Here is a 17,278-nt window from a genome sequence, read left to right as displayed (position 1 = left end):
CTAAAATAACGAAGGAGTGGCTTCACAACAACTCCGTGGCTGTTCTTGAATGGCCCAGCCAGAGCCCTGACTTAAACCCAATTGAGCATCTCTGGAGAGACCTGAAAATGGCTGTCCACCAACGTTTACCATCCAACCTGACAGAACTGGAGAGGATCTGCAAGGAGGAATGGCAGAGGATACCCAAATCCAGATGTGAAAAACTTGTTGCATCTTTCCCAAAACGACTCATGGCTGTATTAGATCAAAAGGGTGCTTCTACTAAATACTGAGCAAAGGGTCTGAATACTTATGACCATGTGATATTTCAGTTTTTCTTTTTTAATAAATTTGCAAAAATTTCTACATTTCTGTTTTTTTCTGTCAAGATGGGGTGCTGAGTGTACATTACTGAGAAATAAAATGAACTTTTTTGATTTTTGGAAAATGGCTGCAATGAAACAAAGAGTGAAAAATTTAAAGGGGTCTGAATACTTTCCGTACCCACTGTATGTAGTCACTTAAAAGCTGTGTATTTGGTCTATTCTTGGGCTGTGGTTAGATGTCTATTAACTTTTCACTGACAGCCCAAATTCAGCCTTGTTTTAGCCTAGACCCATTTTCACCATCTAATACATGTCTATATGTAGCCGTTCAATGGTGGTCTAATTGATGACTAGACTAGTTTTGGGCTATGGTTAGACGTCTACCAAACTTTCACTGACAGCCCAAATTCAGCCCTGTTTTATCCTAGACGTCTGGGCTCTGTTTAGACGCCTTTTAACAGTGAAATTTCTTGCTGGGTTCTCCCAGTCAATTCAACCCAGTTTTACTTTCCTCAGATTTTGTCTCACAGGGCTTTACAATATGAATAATATACAAAACCTTCAATCATTTAGAACCTTGATTCAGATAAAGACAAACTCACTATACATTTTTGTTGCCATAAAATATTTGCTTATGTCAGCCATGGAAACTGATCACACGAGGCAAACATAAATTGCAGATTTTCATTCCAAGCCATGTCCTAAAATTTTTGTGTAATATCTGTTAATATTGAACGAATACTGATTGGGCAATTAAGGATGAATATGTGTTAATTTGAAATATGTTCGTGATAGTCCCCAAAAAAGTCAGTTTCACAGATTTTAAGTCCAATCCATTTAATCAAGGCCCATCACAAGTCCCCTTTGAACATGATAATCAACAATAGATGACTACTCTCATGTGCATTTGAGCTCTTCAGACTAAATGGTAAAGTTAAAGCCATAATTGGCCTTTCATCTGTTGAATATATTCTTCAGTTTTGGATTTCTCCCCAATCAGTTCAAAAGCATCTGCATTGTCCTGTTGCTGACGGCACATGATGTCCTTGGCAATTCGCATGCTGGCAGCCTGACCCCCAGCTAGGTTTACTGCATGAGGTCCAACCTGTGTGTGGAGGAAACAAAGGTAATGGCCCCATATGCGGAAACTGTCAAATAATAATACAGACCAAAACATAGAAGACCCACCTGAAGAGCGGTGTACTGCCCCATCAGGTATAGCGGGCACTCATCTGCCCACTGTAAGCTTTCTGATATGCATGGCCAACCATCTATCACCTTCATGGAGGGACATGACAGACACCATTTATGGATCTGTCATAATTACCTTGTTCAGGTTGCTTGTGAAAATAGAGCACATGGAGTGGTTTGAAAAATTAACATGAGCCCGTTGTCTTGCTATCCTTCAAGTCATTTTAAAACTTTTTTTAAACCAAGCAAAACTTTTATGTTCTTTCTTTTTCCACCCTACGTACAGAATTGCCTAAAACATTGGGATGTCCAACCCACCTGAATGGGGAATTCCCTCATCACCTCAGAAAGCAACGGGTCCTGTTGGACGTCAAGTTTGCAGCCAGTGGCGAGCCAGATCATATCTCCAGTCCAGTGGGCCCCGGTGCTGAGGGAAAGACTCCAGGCCTGGTTCCTGTAGCACCAGCTGCTTTCACTCACCTGGACAGATAAAAAAAATCTTTTTACGTACTTCACATTACATTCTGTCACCTGTCGTGAGATTATCTCACCTCATCCCATCACCTCTCATCCACTCAGCCTTAAACCCTTTGGGATGCACATGTACCTGACAGTATGTCTTTACGTCCACCTGTCCATTCAGGATGAATGGCTGTAGGTGGATGTAGGCCTCTGGGGTGACAGCCCCTCCTTTCCTTGCCTGGCGAATCATAGCCAGCCGTTTGTGGAGACTCCGCTCATTATAGAACTGTCTTAGGTAGGCTTGGCCGTCCATCTTGATTCCATGCTCCACGTGGGAGTAACGACCCACCAGGCTCTCCACATCACCCACATCAAACTGTTTTAACTGTACAAGAAATAATTCAGGCTGGTATTTGTGTTGGAGGCAAACTGGTATGTCTACTGTAGTTCTTTATGGTTGGTCTACATGCAGTTTCACACTGTCACTAAACCTGGAGGTGCTTCCTCATGACCCATGTCACATGGCTGGCACCTTGCTGCAGGGCAATTGAGACGACATGAGCGCTGGTCAGACCTCCACCAACTACCATTACTCTCTGCCCTGCCTCACACACTACACACAATTTTAGAGTCACATGGGGAGGAGTTGTAAAGGAAAGTGTTGCAGTAAGGATGGGAGATCAAATAGCCACTGAAGTCAGCAGAAGCATGGAAACCTCAGGTGAAAGCAAAGTAATAATGAAGACAAAAAAATTATTGTGATGTTAAATGACACTGAAATCTGACTCACCTTTAGTTGTTAAAGTCTCTTTCACACTCCAACAATCTGTGTCTTTATTTTTTTGCCGAGCAGTTGCCAGGTGATGCATGAGGTGCACAGTGTGTTGCAAACGCTCCTCTGGGTAGCTCTCTCCAATGCTTTTCACCCATGAGGGGATGTTTGCCATCTGGGCCCGGGTCGGACCTGTCGCCATAACAACTTGGCGGGCTTTTAGGGTGATGCCTTCTTGAAGTTGGACTTGAAAATATTTCACTCTCTTCTTTGCCCCGTCTTCCTTCCTTTCAGTCGCTCTCGTGGCCTCACCCTCTGTTTCCCACTCCTTTATCCGGTCAGTCTCTTCTTCCATCTCGTCCTTGTCCTCAATCACAGGGGTGATGCGCTCCACTGTTCCCTTTACCAGCACTTTGTCCAAGTTGTATCTCTCCACCTGTACAGATTCACCAACTCAGCTACTAGGAAATAGCAATGCTCAGATTTAGGTGTTCATTCTTCTTAAAAGAAAATGTTGGCATTGTTCCATATTTTTCCATCTAAACCTACAATGCCCCTTTGATTCCTACTGAAGACATACATCTTTAAAAACAAGAAAAAAAATACATAAGTTAAATTTTCATGTCTCGTTTTGGAATGAATAAACACATTTCTTGGATATGATTATGATATTTTCTTTCAATGTTAAAAAAATAACTCCAAACAAGCACAAAACACTAATCACAACAAACGTTATTTAGATGCAGTGTTGCATGCTTTTGGGAAGTTCTTTATTCAGAAATACATGAATGTGATGTTAGAGAGCATTAATACAAATTGAGATGTGTACTTACAGACAAGTCAAGCAAACACAGCTTTTTTAAAGTTATTCATTTCCTTTAAGTGTAGAGTAACATAGTGACATCAGTGTAACATTAAACATTTCATGCAGAACACGCACAAATATACTGTGTCCAACCTGATCTTTAAAGAAATCCACACTTAGTTTGGTTCCTGGCAGACTGAAGGATAAACTTTTCTTGAGTGTTGAGGTGATGTTTAGACGTTTCCTCTCCTTCTTGCCGAGCCTCATGTCATTGAAGAATGCATTTTTGTCCAGAATATAAACCTGGTCTGGAAGACTGTGCAGCTCTGTCAAACGATCAAACTTTAAAACAAACTCCTGCAGAGCTTTCTGTCAATGAAAAATATATACACATGCTTATTTACATTCATGCTTTAAAAGCAGCTTCCTCATTTCTACTTTAGGGGAATTTGTTTGTTATATACCTTATTGAGAGGATCTGTGTGCACCAGTGTATGTGAGCGCAAGTGAGGGATTTTTAGAGCTGTGAACTGGCTCTCCCACATACAGGTCCACTCTCCATAGGAATCTACCACTCTGAGACTTTGCGGGGGGCAAACGACACTCTCTGATATTGTTGACTTTGCTAGTCGTTCCTCCAGTGTCACACCTGCGGAGACTAATCTCAAATCACATCTGAACTGAATTATGAGGCCACAAAGGAAGCAAAAGTTTAATTATGGTATCTCACATGGAACATTAATTTATTTTGTTATATTTTCTAAGTGAGGTAGCCTGATCAAGATATAAGATAATAAATGAAAATGGTGACAAATTTTATTAGTAAAGTCAAGCATACTGTACCTTTTTTTGCTCTCCTCTTCTTCCTGCCACTGCAGAGTTTGTTGTGGGATGTTTCTGGGTTTGGCTGAGGCCTCGAAGGGCCCGAGCAGAAGGGGGAGAGTGGTAAGTCATGTCCAGGGTCTGAATTTGGATTAGGGTGAGCAGTGGATAGCAAGCTAGCCAGGGTCAAGGCATGAGGGCCGCCCCCTATTATTAACACATCGAGTATCACCATCTGAAACACACACATAGGCACTACAGTTACAGGGCACAATTAAAAACGAGAGCGGGGAGATAAGTAGTAACCTACTTTCAGAACCTGATTTGAGTCAGTTCCTCAAACTGCAACATGTCACTCTCACTCAACGGTGGTTTGATCAGTGAATAGCAGACTAGTGTTAACTTGTGTTTTGTTTAGTCATTTCAAATCATTCTCAGATGCAAACAAATTCAAACACATTTACAGCACTCCAAAAGAAGCACCACATTAATCAATGAAAGGCATAAAATACTGAGAAACTTTTTTTTTTTTTTTTTAAAGTTGAGTATAGAACAACAGTAGACATTCTGGTTTTGGCAGCAAAAGAATTTTTTTAACTCTATGTGAGTTGATCCTAAACGCTGGAGAAGCATTTAAAAAACCTTCAAAACTATAGATTTCAATTTCAATATTATCGAGAAGTTGATTAACACTTTCATTTTTTTTTCAGCAGTGCATTTGTATGAAAAGTGTTTTATCACCCGATGCTTACATCAGTATTTAAGGTGAAATGCAGAGGTCAACGTTACTCAACACTTTCAGGCGGACAAACATATCATGCAGAATAATAACAGTAGCCCACCTGCTGGAGTTCGGTTTGTCATCATATGCCAGTTTCTGAGATGGTGGAAACAAGCTCTGGCATACTGCAGTGCATGGTGGAAGAACTGAAATTTTGCAACAGTGGCGTGTGCCTCTCATGTAACTCAATCCACCTCAGGCCCTACAGATTTAGCTGGACTTCACTGGCTCAACAGGGAAAGCTGGAAATAGCTTCAGCATGTGTGTGTTTGTATAAATTTAGTAACACAACTCATCCCCGTGTAAAAACAGTAAAGGCAGTGCACTTTATGTTTGCACACAGACAACTGTTACACGCTAAAAAATAGTTTAAATGGCATCCATTTATAAAGTAATAGTTTGACATCTGGGGAAATGCACATATCTGTCCATTAAATATGAAGCTACAGCCAGGAGATGTTAGCTTAGCATAAAAAAACTCTATGCTAGTTGCCTGGCAAACTCACTGTGATGACAAGACTCCACCAAGATACTGGTCCCAGTCATAAAATAGTCCAGCTCATAACCCCATGCTAAAAACACAAATTGTTGTTTTCACACTTTTTTTGTGTGTGCATTAAACAAACAGGCTAGTTGTTTTCTCCGTTTACAGTATTTATGCCAAGTTAAGATAACCAGACACTGGCTGTAGCTCTCTTGGCTATTTGAAGTGCTGCTGTGCATTGTTCCAGTGAGGAGAGGCAGCGTAATCAGAGGTACAGTGTAGAGTTTTCCACTCCAATAGTGCTATGGATGTAAAAAAATACACAATTTTCAAATATTAAAAAATATAAAAATGTTTTATGAGGGAGACAATTCACTCAAGAATTGTTAGACCTCAAGGAATTCAAAGTGTGTTTTAATGACAAACAATGAATGTAAACATGACTTTGTTTGGCCTCATGGCCTTCAAGATGTGGCTGAAAGCTTTGGATAAACTGTGTTAAGGTGTGGACAGAGTAGACCCAAACACAACGCTCAGGATGAACAGATTTTATTTAGAGAAAAAGGGGTTGAGGGAGTGGAGGTGAGGGAGAGGCGGATGCTGGGGAAACACGGGCATGGGGAACTGAGGAGACTTAGACAAGGGAGCCGGGGGAGAGCACACACAGGGGGAAAGCAGGAGACACAAACAGGCAGGCCAAAACATCAGGGGAAAACAGAATCACAAGCAAAGAGGAGACATAAACAGGACACTCACCGTCAGCCGGGCTGCCACCACAACAAAACTGTTACTTCCAAAGTCAAAAATGAACCTTAAAGCTCAAAATCTATCTTTTCCATCCTAATTCTTCCAAACTGATTTGTATACATATGTGTACACAGGTTTGGAGGAACGAGCACAAGGAGAAAGTTATACATAACGGTGAACCATGCATCTGCCACAGTGATGGCTACTCAAAAAAAACGGTATCAGGTAGAAGATCACCATAATCTAATGAAAGTTAAAAAGTCAAACATGTAGGCTACAAGCATTTTTTGTTTACTATATTTACCCTTTAATAAAATACCGTTAGTGATTTCCCTATAATAATAACCATGTGAGGCCAAAATGTAACAAAGTGACCATTACAGTTTGTGAAGAACTGTTTGTAATCTCGTCTCATCTTTCTAGTTGAATCACAGTTTATATTGTTTTCTCTCCACTATGGATTTATTTACTGTCATAGAGGAAGTAATATTCTTCCAGTAGTTCCCATGCTTAATGTGATATACTATCAATTAAACGGATTGCTGTCATTTCCTCTTCTCTCTTTTCATGATTTGGGTCTTTATGTAAATTTTTGACAGTAATGCATGTTATTGGTATTGCTAAAGAATTAAGGAAGTAAACATCAAGTAAAAGGAAAAAGGTGTTTTATATGAGATCTTTACAAAACATGATTTTGTTTGTGAGAGTGAATAACACAACTTTTCTGGTAACCTTTCATTAGTCAGACCTCTTCTACTGTGATTCTTTACAAGTAGAAAATCTACATTAACAGTAAATTCTGAATTCTTGGTGCTCACAAGTTTTGTTTTAAATGATACTGTACACCGAGTCCCCTTTTGATTTAGGACTACTAATCTTCAGTGACTTCCTCATCTGACATCAGTTCCCCATCAGTGACACCTCATTCCCACTTCCCTTTCTGTTCATGCAAAGCAGAAGCACAAACACAGTGAAGGCTTTAAAAGACGGCCACTATCATTGGTGTCAGCTTCACTTTTATCAGCATTACCAGCCGTGGACACCACAGCACCATGGATCTGACGGTGGGTGACAAAATCTGTCTTTGACAGTGAGCACCGCTCTATGAGAAATACATTTTGAAAGATATGATTGACTATGTTGTTAAGAGAAAATGTGTTTATTTATTCCTAAATGACAGGATTCACTGGTTAAGGGAGGCGTGCTGATCGTCCACCAGATCCATGAAGGAAAGCACCAGTATCACGTAGAAAATGTGGTCAAGTACAAAAAAGGAAGTGGAGAAAAAATGTTTGTCAGGTATATGTCAGACACTGGAACACTGATTATTAGTTTCTCAGCAACTAACAGACTAACAAAAACATTTTTTCAGTGCTTGTAGCAAATGTATGGAGTCTCTCAGAAAACCCCATTTATTGTGTCATAGGCTAAGAATAATTGATCATCTTATTTGTTTAGCACTTTTCGAGCACAGACCACAATGTGCTTTCCACTGAATGGTGGAACTCAATTTTAAAAAATACATTAACAAATAAAAAACTAACAAAAGAAAGCAAGATACTGTACAATATGCTGTAAAAACAATAGCATTGAAGAAATGACACAAGACATAGACAGGACATAAAAAAACTCATTCTGCTTCTCTAAAAGTAAAGTTTATAAAAAAAAAACAGTCTAATAATTATTTCATCACAGTCAGTTATGGCACATAAACAAGATCAATGCGATTATTAAAAAGAAACAAACTCTGGAAAAAAAATGTGTTTTTGTTTGTGATTTTAAAGCTTAGATAGTGCCTGCAGAACAAATATTAACTGGAAGACTGGCTACTACTCTAAAATACTACCACTTTCTAATAAGGCATACTTTCTAATAGGGTTTATGAATCATATGTGATGGTTTTATTAACTTAATTAACTTGCAATTACTTGATGAATGGATTTCTTAATCTTCTACATTGATAAACAAATTAACTATGAAGAGAGATAAAGCATGTACTCGAGTGTGTGCGTACCGGCGATTGATCCACATCCATCAACCTATGGATGCTTATTTTCATTTTACCAGTGTCTCCAGGCAGAGGAAAGTCCAGCGCTTCTCAGTGCATCACAATGGCCCCTGTGAACAGGCTCTGGCACTAGTGTTTATTAACATTTCTGTTTTTTCTCAGGAGAGGAGACACATTGACACAGATAAATGGCATGGACCTTCAGAATGTCACACCTGAGGAGTTGGCACAAATGTTAGCTGGGAGTAATCCATTGCTGGTGAGTTCATGGGCTTCCACAGTCTTGCACACTGAACATCTTTAAGGTAAAGTTTCTATTTCAGACTCTATTGTATTCTCTATTCTATTTCAGTTCTGCTTATTGACAATACATTAACTATAGTGTTTAAATTGTACAAAAAGCTGACCAGTAAGATTATTTTTTATTAAATGATTATATTGCAATGGAAATTAGTCAGCATGACATGACATTGCACTGCCTACATTTAGGTATTCACCAGAGGACGAACATCCATTGTAACTTTGGTAGTAGCTGTAGGTGTTTGGAAGTGGATTGTCACACAACAATAATATATGTTTATTATATGCTTATTATCTGAATTTATTTCTGATCTTATATGATGTAAGGTGACCTTGAGTGCCATGAAAGGCGCCATTAAATTAAATGTATTTTTATTATTAATAACATATATGGGGCGACTCAGGAGATAGAGCGGGTTGCCTGTTAATCAGAAGGTCGGTCGTTCAATCCCCGGCTCCTCCAGGCTGCATGTTGAAGTGTGCTTGGGCAAGATACTGAACCCTGAATTGCACCTAGTGGCTGTTCCTCCAGTGTATGAATGTGTGTGAATGTAGTTTCTTATTGAGCACTTAGGCTCAGTGTATGAATGTGTGTGAATGGTGAATGCGATGTAGTGTAAAAGCGCTTTGAGTGGTCGAAAAGACTAGAAAGGCCGGAGCATTTACATTTACAATATGTCAGACACAAAGAGACATAGAGTCAAAGCCAAGTCTGAACCCACATCCACTTCTAACTCCCAGACGGTGCACAAGGACAGGAGGATGAAGGAGCACACTGAGCAGCCCTGCCCGAATGAGAACACTTTATATCCCGTCTCCAAGGAGTCCAGAATAATCAGTTTCAGCATGGAGATGAGGAGGGAAGAAGACTTAGAGGAGAATGAAGTGGGGAGGAAGAAGGAGGATGATGGAAGGGAGAATGGGTGTATAGAGGAGGAGGTTTGCCAAGCTGAAAATGATGAGAATGGGGAGGGAAGGGATCTGCTCATTATTTCCATGATGAAGACCAGCATCTCTGTGGTAAGAGGGAGGGGCTGCGACACCGAGAGCCCCTGTCAGGGATGTCATGGGACAGGATGCACTTTAAATGACGTTGTCATGATGGCAGAAACCAGCACGGTGACGCTTGGTAAGTAGGTTCGGTTTTATTCCTCTGTGTTCTCTCTTTCACTCTTCTCTTTTGGGCTAATAATATCAATTACATAAGTGAGTAAATTACCATAGTAAGGTTTAATTTAATTATAATATATTTCTGAAAATACAAGATATTTCTTCTTCTGGGTCTTCTTGTCCCTGACAACATTGAAACAAATAAAATAACAACCACAGGTGGAAGAAGTATTCAGGCCTTTTACTTAAGTGAGTAAACAAATCATTAGAACAATGTAAAAATAATAAAAATAATAAAGTATCAGCTAAATTTACTTAAAGTATCAAAAGTAAAAGCACTCATTCTGTAGAAAATGAGCCCCTGTGAATGATACATTATTTTGACGTTATTGTATTGTATTGACGTATTAATGTGCATGACTGTTGTAGCTGGTCGAGGTAGATCTAGTTTGCACTACTTTATATACAGTTTGGTTGTTCAGTCCAGTGGTTCCCAGCCTAGGATTCAGAACCCATACAAAATTCACCAGTTATTTTAATTTAACCAGCTGATTGGAAAGCAGTCTTTGGTGGCTAAAAGCTAACAAGGGAGCCCCCTGTCACAGTTTGTCAAACAGCATAAGGGGAACACAAGGGATAGGATCCAGACGCTGACTCAGGAGGCAAAGCAGGTTCAACAAAAATTTAATGAACACCACCAAACAAACCAAAAAATTTAAAATACAGGAAAAAGCAGGAAGTAAAGTAATACAAGACACATGAAGAAGGATTTTTTCAAAATAAAACACAAAATAACAACTCAAAACCAAAACTGTGACACCCCCACTGCTTGTTTAGTAACAAGTCACACGTTTGAACCACTGCTTTAATCTTTAAAAATGTATTGTGTTTTATCATATGGCATATATTTCAAATGGAAATACTCAAGTTAAATAGGCTTCTCACTGTGGACTTTGGACCACTGTCTCAGGAAAACTGGAGAATAACATTTCACCAAAAAGTGTCCTACTTCTTCAGCTAAATAAACCAACCAGAAAAACCCATTGGAATATCTGAAAAAAATCATACAGCTGAAATATTGTTTTTGTTTTTTACTCATAAAAAGTTGACCTCTTGTGGATACCTGGGTATAGACAGGTCAAGAAAACTGAAGTTACTGTTAAAATGCATCATTATGTATTTAAACCTGATTAGAGAGCAGAGCTATGTAAATGTTCCCTGTGTCATTTTCAGTTCCAAGAGGAAGCGAAAGTTTCAGACAGGAAAAGCAGAGGAATGTTTCAATTAAACATGTGGCCACTCACCAATATCTCAGAGTTCTTTGTTCGCAAAAGATCATCTATGCTTCACCGAATCCGGGTTTGTATCATGCAGCAACATGGCATTTTAATGACAGTAATCACAGATGAGTTTTCATTTCATATTCTCCATTCTGTGAATAACATCACAGAGTACGGTCTAGAACTGCCCTTTTATGAAAAGCGCTGTGAGATAACTGTTATTGTGATTTGGCGCTATATAAATAAAATTGAATTGAATTGAATTGAATTGAATTCTTTACACATAGTTCACTGTTCAAAATACTCTGTAATGGGAACTGATTTGTGAAATTCCTTGTTTACATATTGTTTTGTAATTTCTTTTGTGTTCAGAGAAGATCACCATCTACTACTACAAGTCAATCATTCTGGAGAGGTGTTTCAGAGGATTGCCAGTGGTCCTAAACTTGACTGAGTCCAACTGCTTCCTCAGGTGTTGCATGGAAGGGGAGAGGGCACTTCTACAAGTGGAGGTAATAAATAAATTTACACATTAGATCTAACCTGTTTCATACAGTTCTAAGTCACATGGAAACAGACGTTTGAGGTAATTCAGAGGCAGGAAAAGACATGAAAATGTCAACAACTTAGAATAAAGTTTGTGAAAATTCTATATTTTAAGCCATGTTTGCAGCATGGCTTGATGGATGGCACTGTCGTCCACCACTTTGGTCCAGACTGAAATATCTCAACGGCCAATGAACAGATTAAGAGGAAATTCTGATGGAATGATGACGTTCATGGTCCCTAGAATCCTCTGATTTTTCCTCTAGCGCCACCATGAGGTTGATGGATTGCCATGAAATTTGGTATATTACAGTATCAAATTTAAATTATTTTTTGAAATGTTTACCTGATGATGGTACTGGATATAAAGGTCATTAGAATTTTTCACCTGGGAACCATAAATGTATTTGTACAACAAACGAAATGTGGGACAGTCCATCTTGTAGATGATATTTCACTGGATCAGTTAAATGTTTCACTCCAGATGAAAAGTCAGAGTATCACCAAAGTTCAATGCATCCTAATGGCACCATGAATGTAATTTTAATGGCAATAAATCTAAATATTGTTGAGATATTTCAGGCTGGTGCTAAGTTGTTGACGGACCAATAGACAGACCAACATTTGGCTCAACATCTCTGGCTAAAACACTTGGAAATTAGCTTTGAATCTAAATCAAATGACTCTTAACACCAGTGATGGGAGACTTGACTCAGACACAAGCGACTTGAAAGACTCGATCCTGTCTACAAACCTAAGTGGAAAAATCTTTGTTGGCTGAACAGCTTATTCATAGACAAAGCACATGTTTACCCCAGTAGCCTATAGATTTAGTAGGTCTACTTGAAGATCAGTAGCACTTTTTTGATGTAGATTTACTCTATAGTGTCTGTTGAAAAAAAGGGAAGTGTTGCTGTCAAATGAGAGTTTCATTCATTGAAATACAACAAACAAATCACTGGAAATAGTTACGTTTGTATTTTTTAAATGCCACTGATTTGTTTTTTTAACAGCCCTCATCCGTTTTCATTTTGTTCACTAACATGTCAAATCTGACTATGTGTGACAACTTAGGTTTGGAATAGTCTGCATTCAATCATTCATGTTCATTTTATCCTTTTTTTCTAAAACAATTTTATAATTTTGATTGCATATTTATCATGTATTTATTGTGCTTTTCTAGCATTATTTATTTACTTATTTATATACAACCATTTATTACTGATATGTGATTTGTGGTATATTGTGCTGTGTTTCTGGAATGTGAACGGTACACGCACTGATGCTCAGCACAAATGAAGTTCCTAACGGACAAATAAAGTTCTTTGAATTGAATTGATACTGAATATTGTGTTGCTGGTATCAAGATTTTGAAATCGCGTTTGTTGAAGAATACATTAGGATCTGCGTAAAACTCAAAATCCAAGTGTAGGATTAAGAACTTGGGACTTTGGCTACTTATTACTTGCAAAAAATTATTTGTTCCCACCTCCCAAAATATGCAGTGGCAAAGTTTTATGGACACCGATATGTAATTACCTAATCATCTAAATCAGTAGCAAGTGTACAGTCATGGGTCTGTGAGGCTGTAGGCCGTTGTTTGAGCTATGCTAATATCAGCATGCTAACATGCTCAGGCAGTGACAATGCTAACATGCTGATGTTTAGCAGCTATAATGTTTACAAGGTTTACTGTCTTAGTTTATCATGTTAGTATGCTAACAACATGCTAATTAGCACTAAACACAAGTTGAGACTGATGTGACTGTTGGTTTTGCAGGTATTTGGTCGTAAAAGAATTGAGAAACAAAGAAAGCACATATTTTGACCTGAGGCGCTAGACGAAAAGTCAGGGGAATCACCAGAGTCACTAGGATTCATACTCTGTGTTGTATGGAATTTTTATTTCATGAGTTTAACAAGCTGATTATTATGATTTTGACAATTGTAAGCAAAGTAATCATCTCACTGCCAGGATGACCTCGCAGGCACTTGTTCTCTCAGTGATGCATATTCACACATTTGTTGTTTCAGACATGCGAAAAGCAGAGGCTAAAGCAGATCTCCAAGAGCGATGAGAGTACCCTGTCTTTCCTCTTCTACATGACGGGTGATCGCACCAAACAGCTGAAGTTTGAGTCAGCGCTGTACAGCGGCTGGTTCATCCATATCGTCAACACAGACTCAGTAGAAATGGGATGCCTGGATGGAGGGAAGGAAGACGATTCATTCCTCTTCATCATTCAGAAGTGATGGAGAGTCACTTCTTTCAGGCGTGTAGTTCTCAGTCAAATCAGTTTTACATTTAAAATTCTCTTGTTAACTTTATCTGGATCTTGAAGATGATATTAAACAAAAGAAAACCATGAAATTAGCTCTTTTGCTTGAGCAACCTGGTCCAGTGACAGAAACCCATGTCACTGTTTCAAATTCTGCTATTGCAGAAGTACGTAGTTATGTATCATACAACTATATTCAATTCAGAAAATGTGTATGTGTGTGTAAAGTCCACTTATATATTTTAATATGTGACATAATTTTTCATCAATCAGTTTTTTTGTTTAAAGTGGACTTTTAAGCTGATTGTTTTTTGGGTTTTCTAATGTACATAATATAGTAAAACTATAAACATAAACGCATTGTATTAACAAAAGCTCAAACATTAATTGATTTCTGAATGACAGGTTATATAATGTTTTATGTACTGTATACATGTATATTTGAGGATATTTGGATGATCCTTTTAATAACACATCCCACTCTTATATAATACTCTTGAATGTTATATTTTTAGCCTTTGCTCACATAATGTCAATGTATTGCTCTTCTATTAGCACACTGTGATCTTTGACCACCCAAAATGTATACACATATTTTAGGTGAGTAATAAAATGTCATTGGAAATGTGTATACAACACTTTCCTTCTTTTTTTTTGAAAAGTCAACATTTCAGTAATAGACATTTTCAATAAACTAGTAATTGAATACTTTATTTTATATTATTTTTTTATGCACCTACTTACCAGGTGTGCATTGTTAACATTTAATTTGATTTTTTAAAACAAGCAAAAGTATCAAATATTACAAAGCTGTCTGACCATCAAATATTAAATATTATAAAGTAATATAATATAGTAATATTTTGAATTATATAAAAGTAATATTCTTTTTGTACTGAGTATTAATGATAATGGTAACTAACACTGTACAACTTAAAATAAAGTTATAATTGTACTTAAATATACTTTGTTGTACTTGAGATAGGCAAAGTAAGCAGTATTTGCAGTTTATTTAATGTATATTAATATTTATCCAAAATACATTAGATGTTATAATTTAAGTATACACAAAGTAAAAAAAAAAAGTCCATTATTTTTACAAAATGTATACTTAAACACACTTAATTATAAAAACATGTTAAGTTGTACTACCTGTATATTGTTTATTCACTAAGTTTGTCAAAAATAGAACACTTTCAATACATTCTCATGGAAGTATACAATTAAATATACTTTTTTTACAAAGGTATTCACTGTACAATAACTGTCTGTGATGGTCAAAATCCCCAACAAACTAAATCTTTCACTCAAACATATTTATCAGTTATGTTGATGTTTGATAAGAGGCCATGCAGCACTGGTGAATGAGAGAAAGTCCTTTTAAGAGCAAGATCTTCACTTTCCCATTCTAGGACAGTGACTATGAGTCTCCTGTATGTAAGCACCTCTGTTCTTCGGTCACAGCAGTGGACTCAGAATCCAGTTTGCTCATTGTCACTCTCCTCAAAGGCTTTGTTAGTTTGTCCTTCAGGATTTGTATCATAAGGATTCTCCGTGCCTGTCTTTGCAGATTTCCTGAAAACACACAAGAAACAACATGTCTCAGTTATGCAAGTAATTGGACCAACATGGTAGAAATGGGTCTCAGTCTTGAGAGCAAGCACTCACTTTTTGCGCTCTCTGGCACCAGAGATGATGAGGTAGACACCCGCTAGCACCACGATTCCCATTACCACCCCAAATACCACCAGCCACACCGTCACTGGCTGCTCCACGGGAGGGGCTAGTGTTGGTGGGATACCCACAAACTCCAGCGTCCTGTCATCCAATTGGAAGGCATCGTTGATTCGGCCTCGACACAGCCTGCGATCAATATCGAACTGGGGTTTATTATTGCTCACACCTATTAAATGTACTTGACAAATTGAAATTTGCCCTGTTAATGTTGCTAGATGAAAAGTTGAGGGATAAACACATTTGTGGCTAAATGGGTGTCATAGTGGTGCTAGATTCATTGTCTGGGAACCATGAATCCCTGTACAACGGTTTGATCTAATCCATCAAGTAGATGATGAGATATTTAACAGGATAAATGAAACACTTATCACACACCCTACTGGTGGTGCAAAAAAAGTCAGAGGAGCACCAATGTCACAAAGATTTATCCTCTGGGAACCATGGATGTTGTTACAAACGTTTGTGCCAGTCCATTTAGTAGTTGGTGAGATATGTCAGTCTGGACCAAAATGGTGGTCTGACTGAAAATCATTCAAAATAAATTTCATTTGCTTGGCTTTTACAGCTGCTTAGGAAGTCTGTGAAACTTTGAGGGTAAAACAAAACAAGTATATTGCACTTAGTGTTTTGGAATATACTGTGTATAAACAAAATACACTGCCTTACCCTATGGCAGCCTCCACATCATCCTTTGGGATATATACGGAGGGATTTGCTGGGTTGGTGACCACAATGTAGAAAGAGATTCTGGGAGTCTCCTTATAAGTGAGGACGTTCTCTGGTCTGCAGGTGCAAACCAGGAAAAGTTCTCAAACAAATGTGGTAACAAAAGAAAGTCAGAGGAAAACAAGCATAAAGTATCTATAAGTATATATTTGGTTTGGCAGATACTGACGTGAAGAGAAGTATCTCGTTCTTTTGGCTGTAGTACTGCCTCAAAGCATACGCAATGTTGGCCTTGAACAGGAACAGCTCGTTGGCGTTCCAGGAATACTGAAACACATTTTAGCTGGTAAATATTTGCCATGATATGAAACAGACTGAACTTCACTTCAAAGGTGCAAAATTAATTTCATGTGTAGTCATATAATGTAATAATACTTCTAAAAATTATTAATAATACTCACAGCGCTATCCCCCATGGCAGCCTTCAAACTTACTCTCACTTTAATGGCATACTCAGAATCTGTAAAAGAAAAAATCAATAAATTAATTCAGTTATTTTTGCTAAACACATTTCTCGCTTCCTATTTTCCATATTTCATCAAATCATCACCAAATGTGGTACTTAAGATAGTTGGCATACCCCAATCACAACTCGTGTATTTAATTTTGCTTAACACCTACTGTTAGTACATTTTTATGCAGTGGCAAAAAACACTTTAACTGCCAGAACTCTTGAATGCATCATCAGCAGTTTTGTTTAACCTGCACAAACAGGGACAGCAAACAAGTCTATGCAATTTGATACAATTTCATAGATGGGAGGTGTAAAAGTATACATTGAAATTCTTTGGTCATTGATATATTCAAACTCAATACACAGGTGCCCCCTGGGCATGTGCTTGATATGCTGCCAGTAGCACCACCATGTGGCCAGTTATAAAGCATTTTGTGTTTTCTCATAATTCATAAAACATAGGGTATTG

The 17,278-nt window shown here is 38.0% G+C and overlaps 3 protein-coding genes across 3 annotated transcripts in view; 1 reads left to right on the top strand and 2 right to left on the bottom strand.

Moving 5' to 3' along the window:
* Positions 1–1,239: 1,239 nt before the first annotated feature.
* zgc:113276 (uncharacterized protein LOC553748 homolog) lies at positions 1,240–4,607 on the bottom strand. The gene is made up of 10 exons (XM_046033241.1): positions 4,379–4,607; positions 4,000–4,184; positions 3,689–3,904; positions 3,091–3,166; positions 2,782–3,000; positions 2,450–2,571; positions 2,104–2,343; positions 1,815–1,976; positions 1,494–1,583; positions 1,240–1,410 (listed from the first exon to the last, which is right to left on the bottom strand). Exons 1-10 carry the CDS (start codon positions 4,605–4,607, stop codon positions 1,240–1,242), a joined length of 1,710 nt encoding a protein of 569 aa, XP_045889197.1.
* Positions 4,608–7,323: 2,716 nt separating this feature from the next.
* On the top strand, positions 7,324–14,521 carry LOC123959545. The gene is made up of 7 exons (XM_046033662.1): positions 7,324–7,433; positions 7,550–7,668; positions 8,540–8,636; positions 9,419–9,806; positions 11,021–11,146; positions 11,440–11,579; positions 13,648–14,521. The coding sequence occupies exons 1-7, from the start codon at positions 7,422–7,424 to the stop codon at positions 13,864–13,866; spliced, it is 1,101 nt and encodes a 366-aa protein (XP_045889618.1). The 5' UTR covers positions 7,324–7,421; the 3' UTR covers positions 13,867–14,521.
* Positions 14,522–15,030: 509 nt separating this feature from the next.
* The window catches only part of ace2 (angiotensin I converting enzyme 2), a 13,696-nt gene continuing 11,448 nt past the window's right edge, over positions 15,031–17,278 (bottom strand). The window contains exons 17-18 of the mRNA XM_046032875.1: positions 15,561–15,755; positions 15,031–15,467 (exon numbers count right to left, since the gene is read on the bottom strand). Of these exons, the coding sequence (XP_045888831.1) occupies positions 15,365–15,467; positions 15,561–15,755 (298 nt within the window). The 3' untranslated portion in view covers positions 15,031–15,364. The remainder of the gene's footprint in view (positions 15,468–15,560; positions 15,756–17,278) is intronic.

This window comes from Micropterus dolomieu, linkage group LG20, assembly GCF_021292245.1.
Source record: "Micropterus dolomieu isolate WLL.071019.BEF.003 ecotype Adirondacks linkage group LG20, ASM2129224v1, whole genome shotgun sequence".
Lineage (NCBI taxonomy): Eukaryota > Metazoa > Chordata > Actinopteri > Centrarchiformes > Centrarchidae > Micropterus > Micropterus dolomieu.
Note: the sequence above shows the minus strand (reverse complement) of the source record. Positions and strands in the feature narration are given on the sequence as shown.

Bases quoted from the DNA above. Each gene is read 5' to 3' on its own strand.
- zgc:113276 (XM_046033241.1), bottom strand. From the start codon at position 4,607: ATGTGTGTGTTTCAGATGGTGATACTCGATGTGTTAATAATAGGGGGC. The intron at 3,167-3,688 runs GTTGGACACAGT...GAATCTGTACAG, and splicing joins TGGATTTCTTTAAAGATCAG to GTGGAGAGATACAACTTGGA. The intron at 2,572-2,781 runs GTTGGAGTGTGA...AATTGTGTGTAG, and splicing joins AAAAAATAAAGACACAGATT to TGTGTGAGGCAGGGCAGAGA.
- LOC123959545 (XM_046033662.1), top strand. The intron at 7,669-8,539 runs GTATATGTCAGA...GTTTTTTCTCAG, and splicing joins GGAGAAAAAATGTTTGTCAG to GAGAGGAGACACATTGACAC. The intron at 9,807-11,020 runs GTAAGTAGGTTC...TGTCATTTTCAG, and splicing joins AACCAGCACGGTGACGCTTG to TTCCAAGAGGAAGCGAAAGT.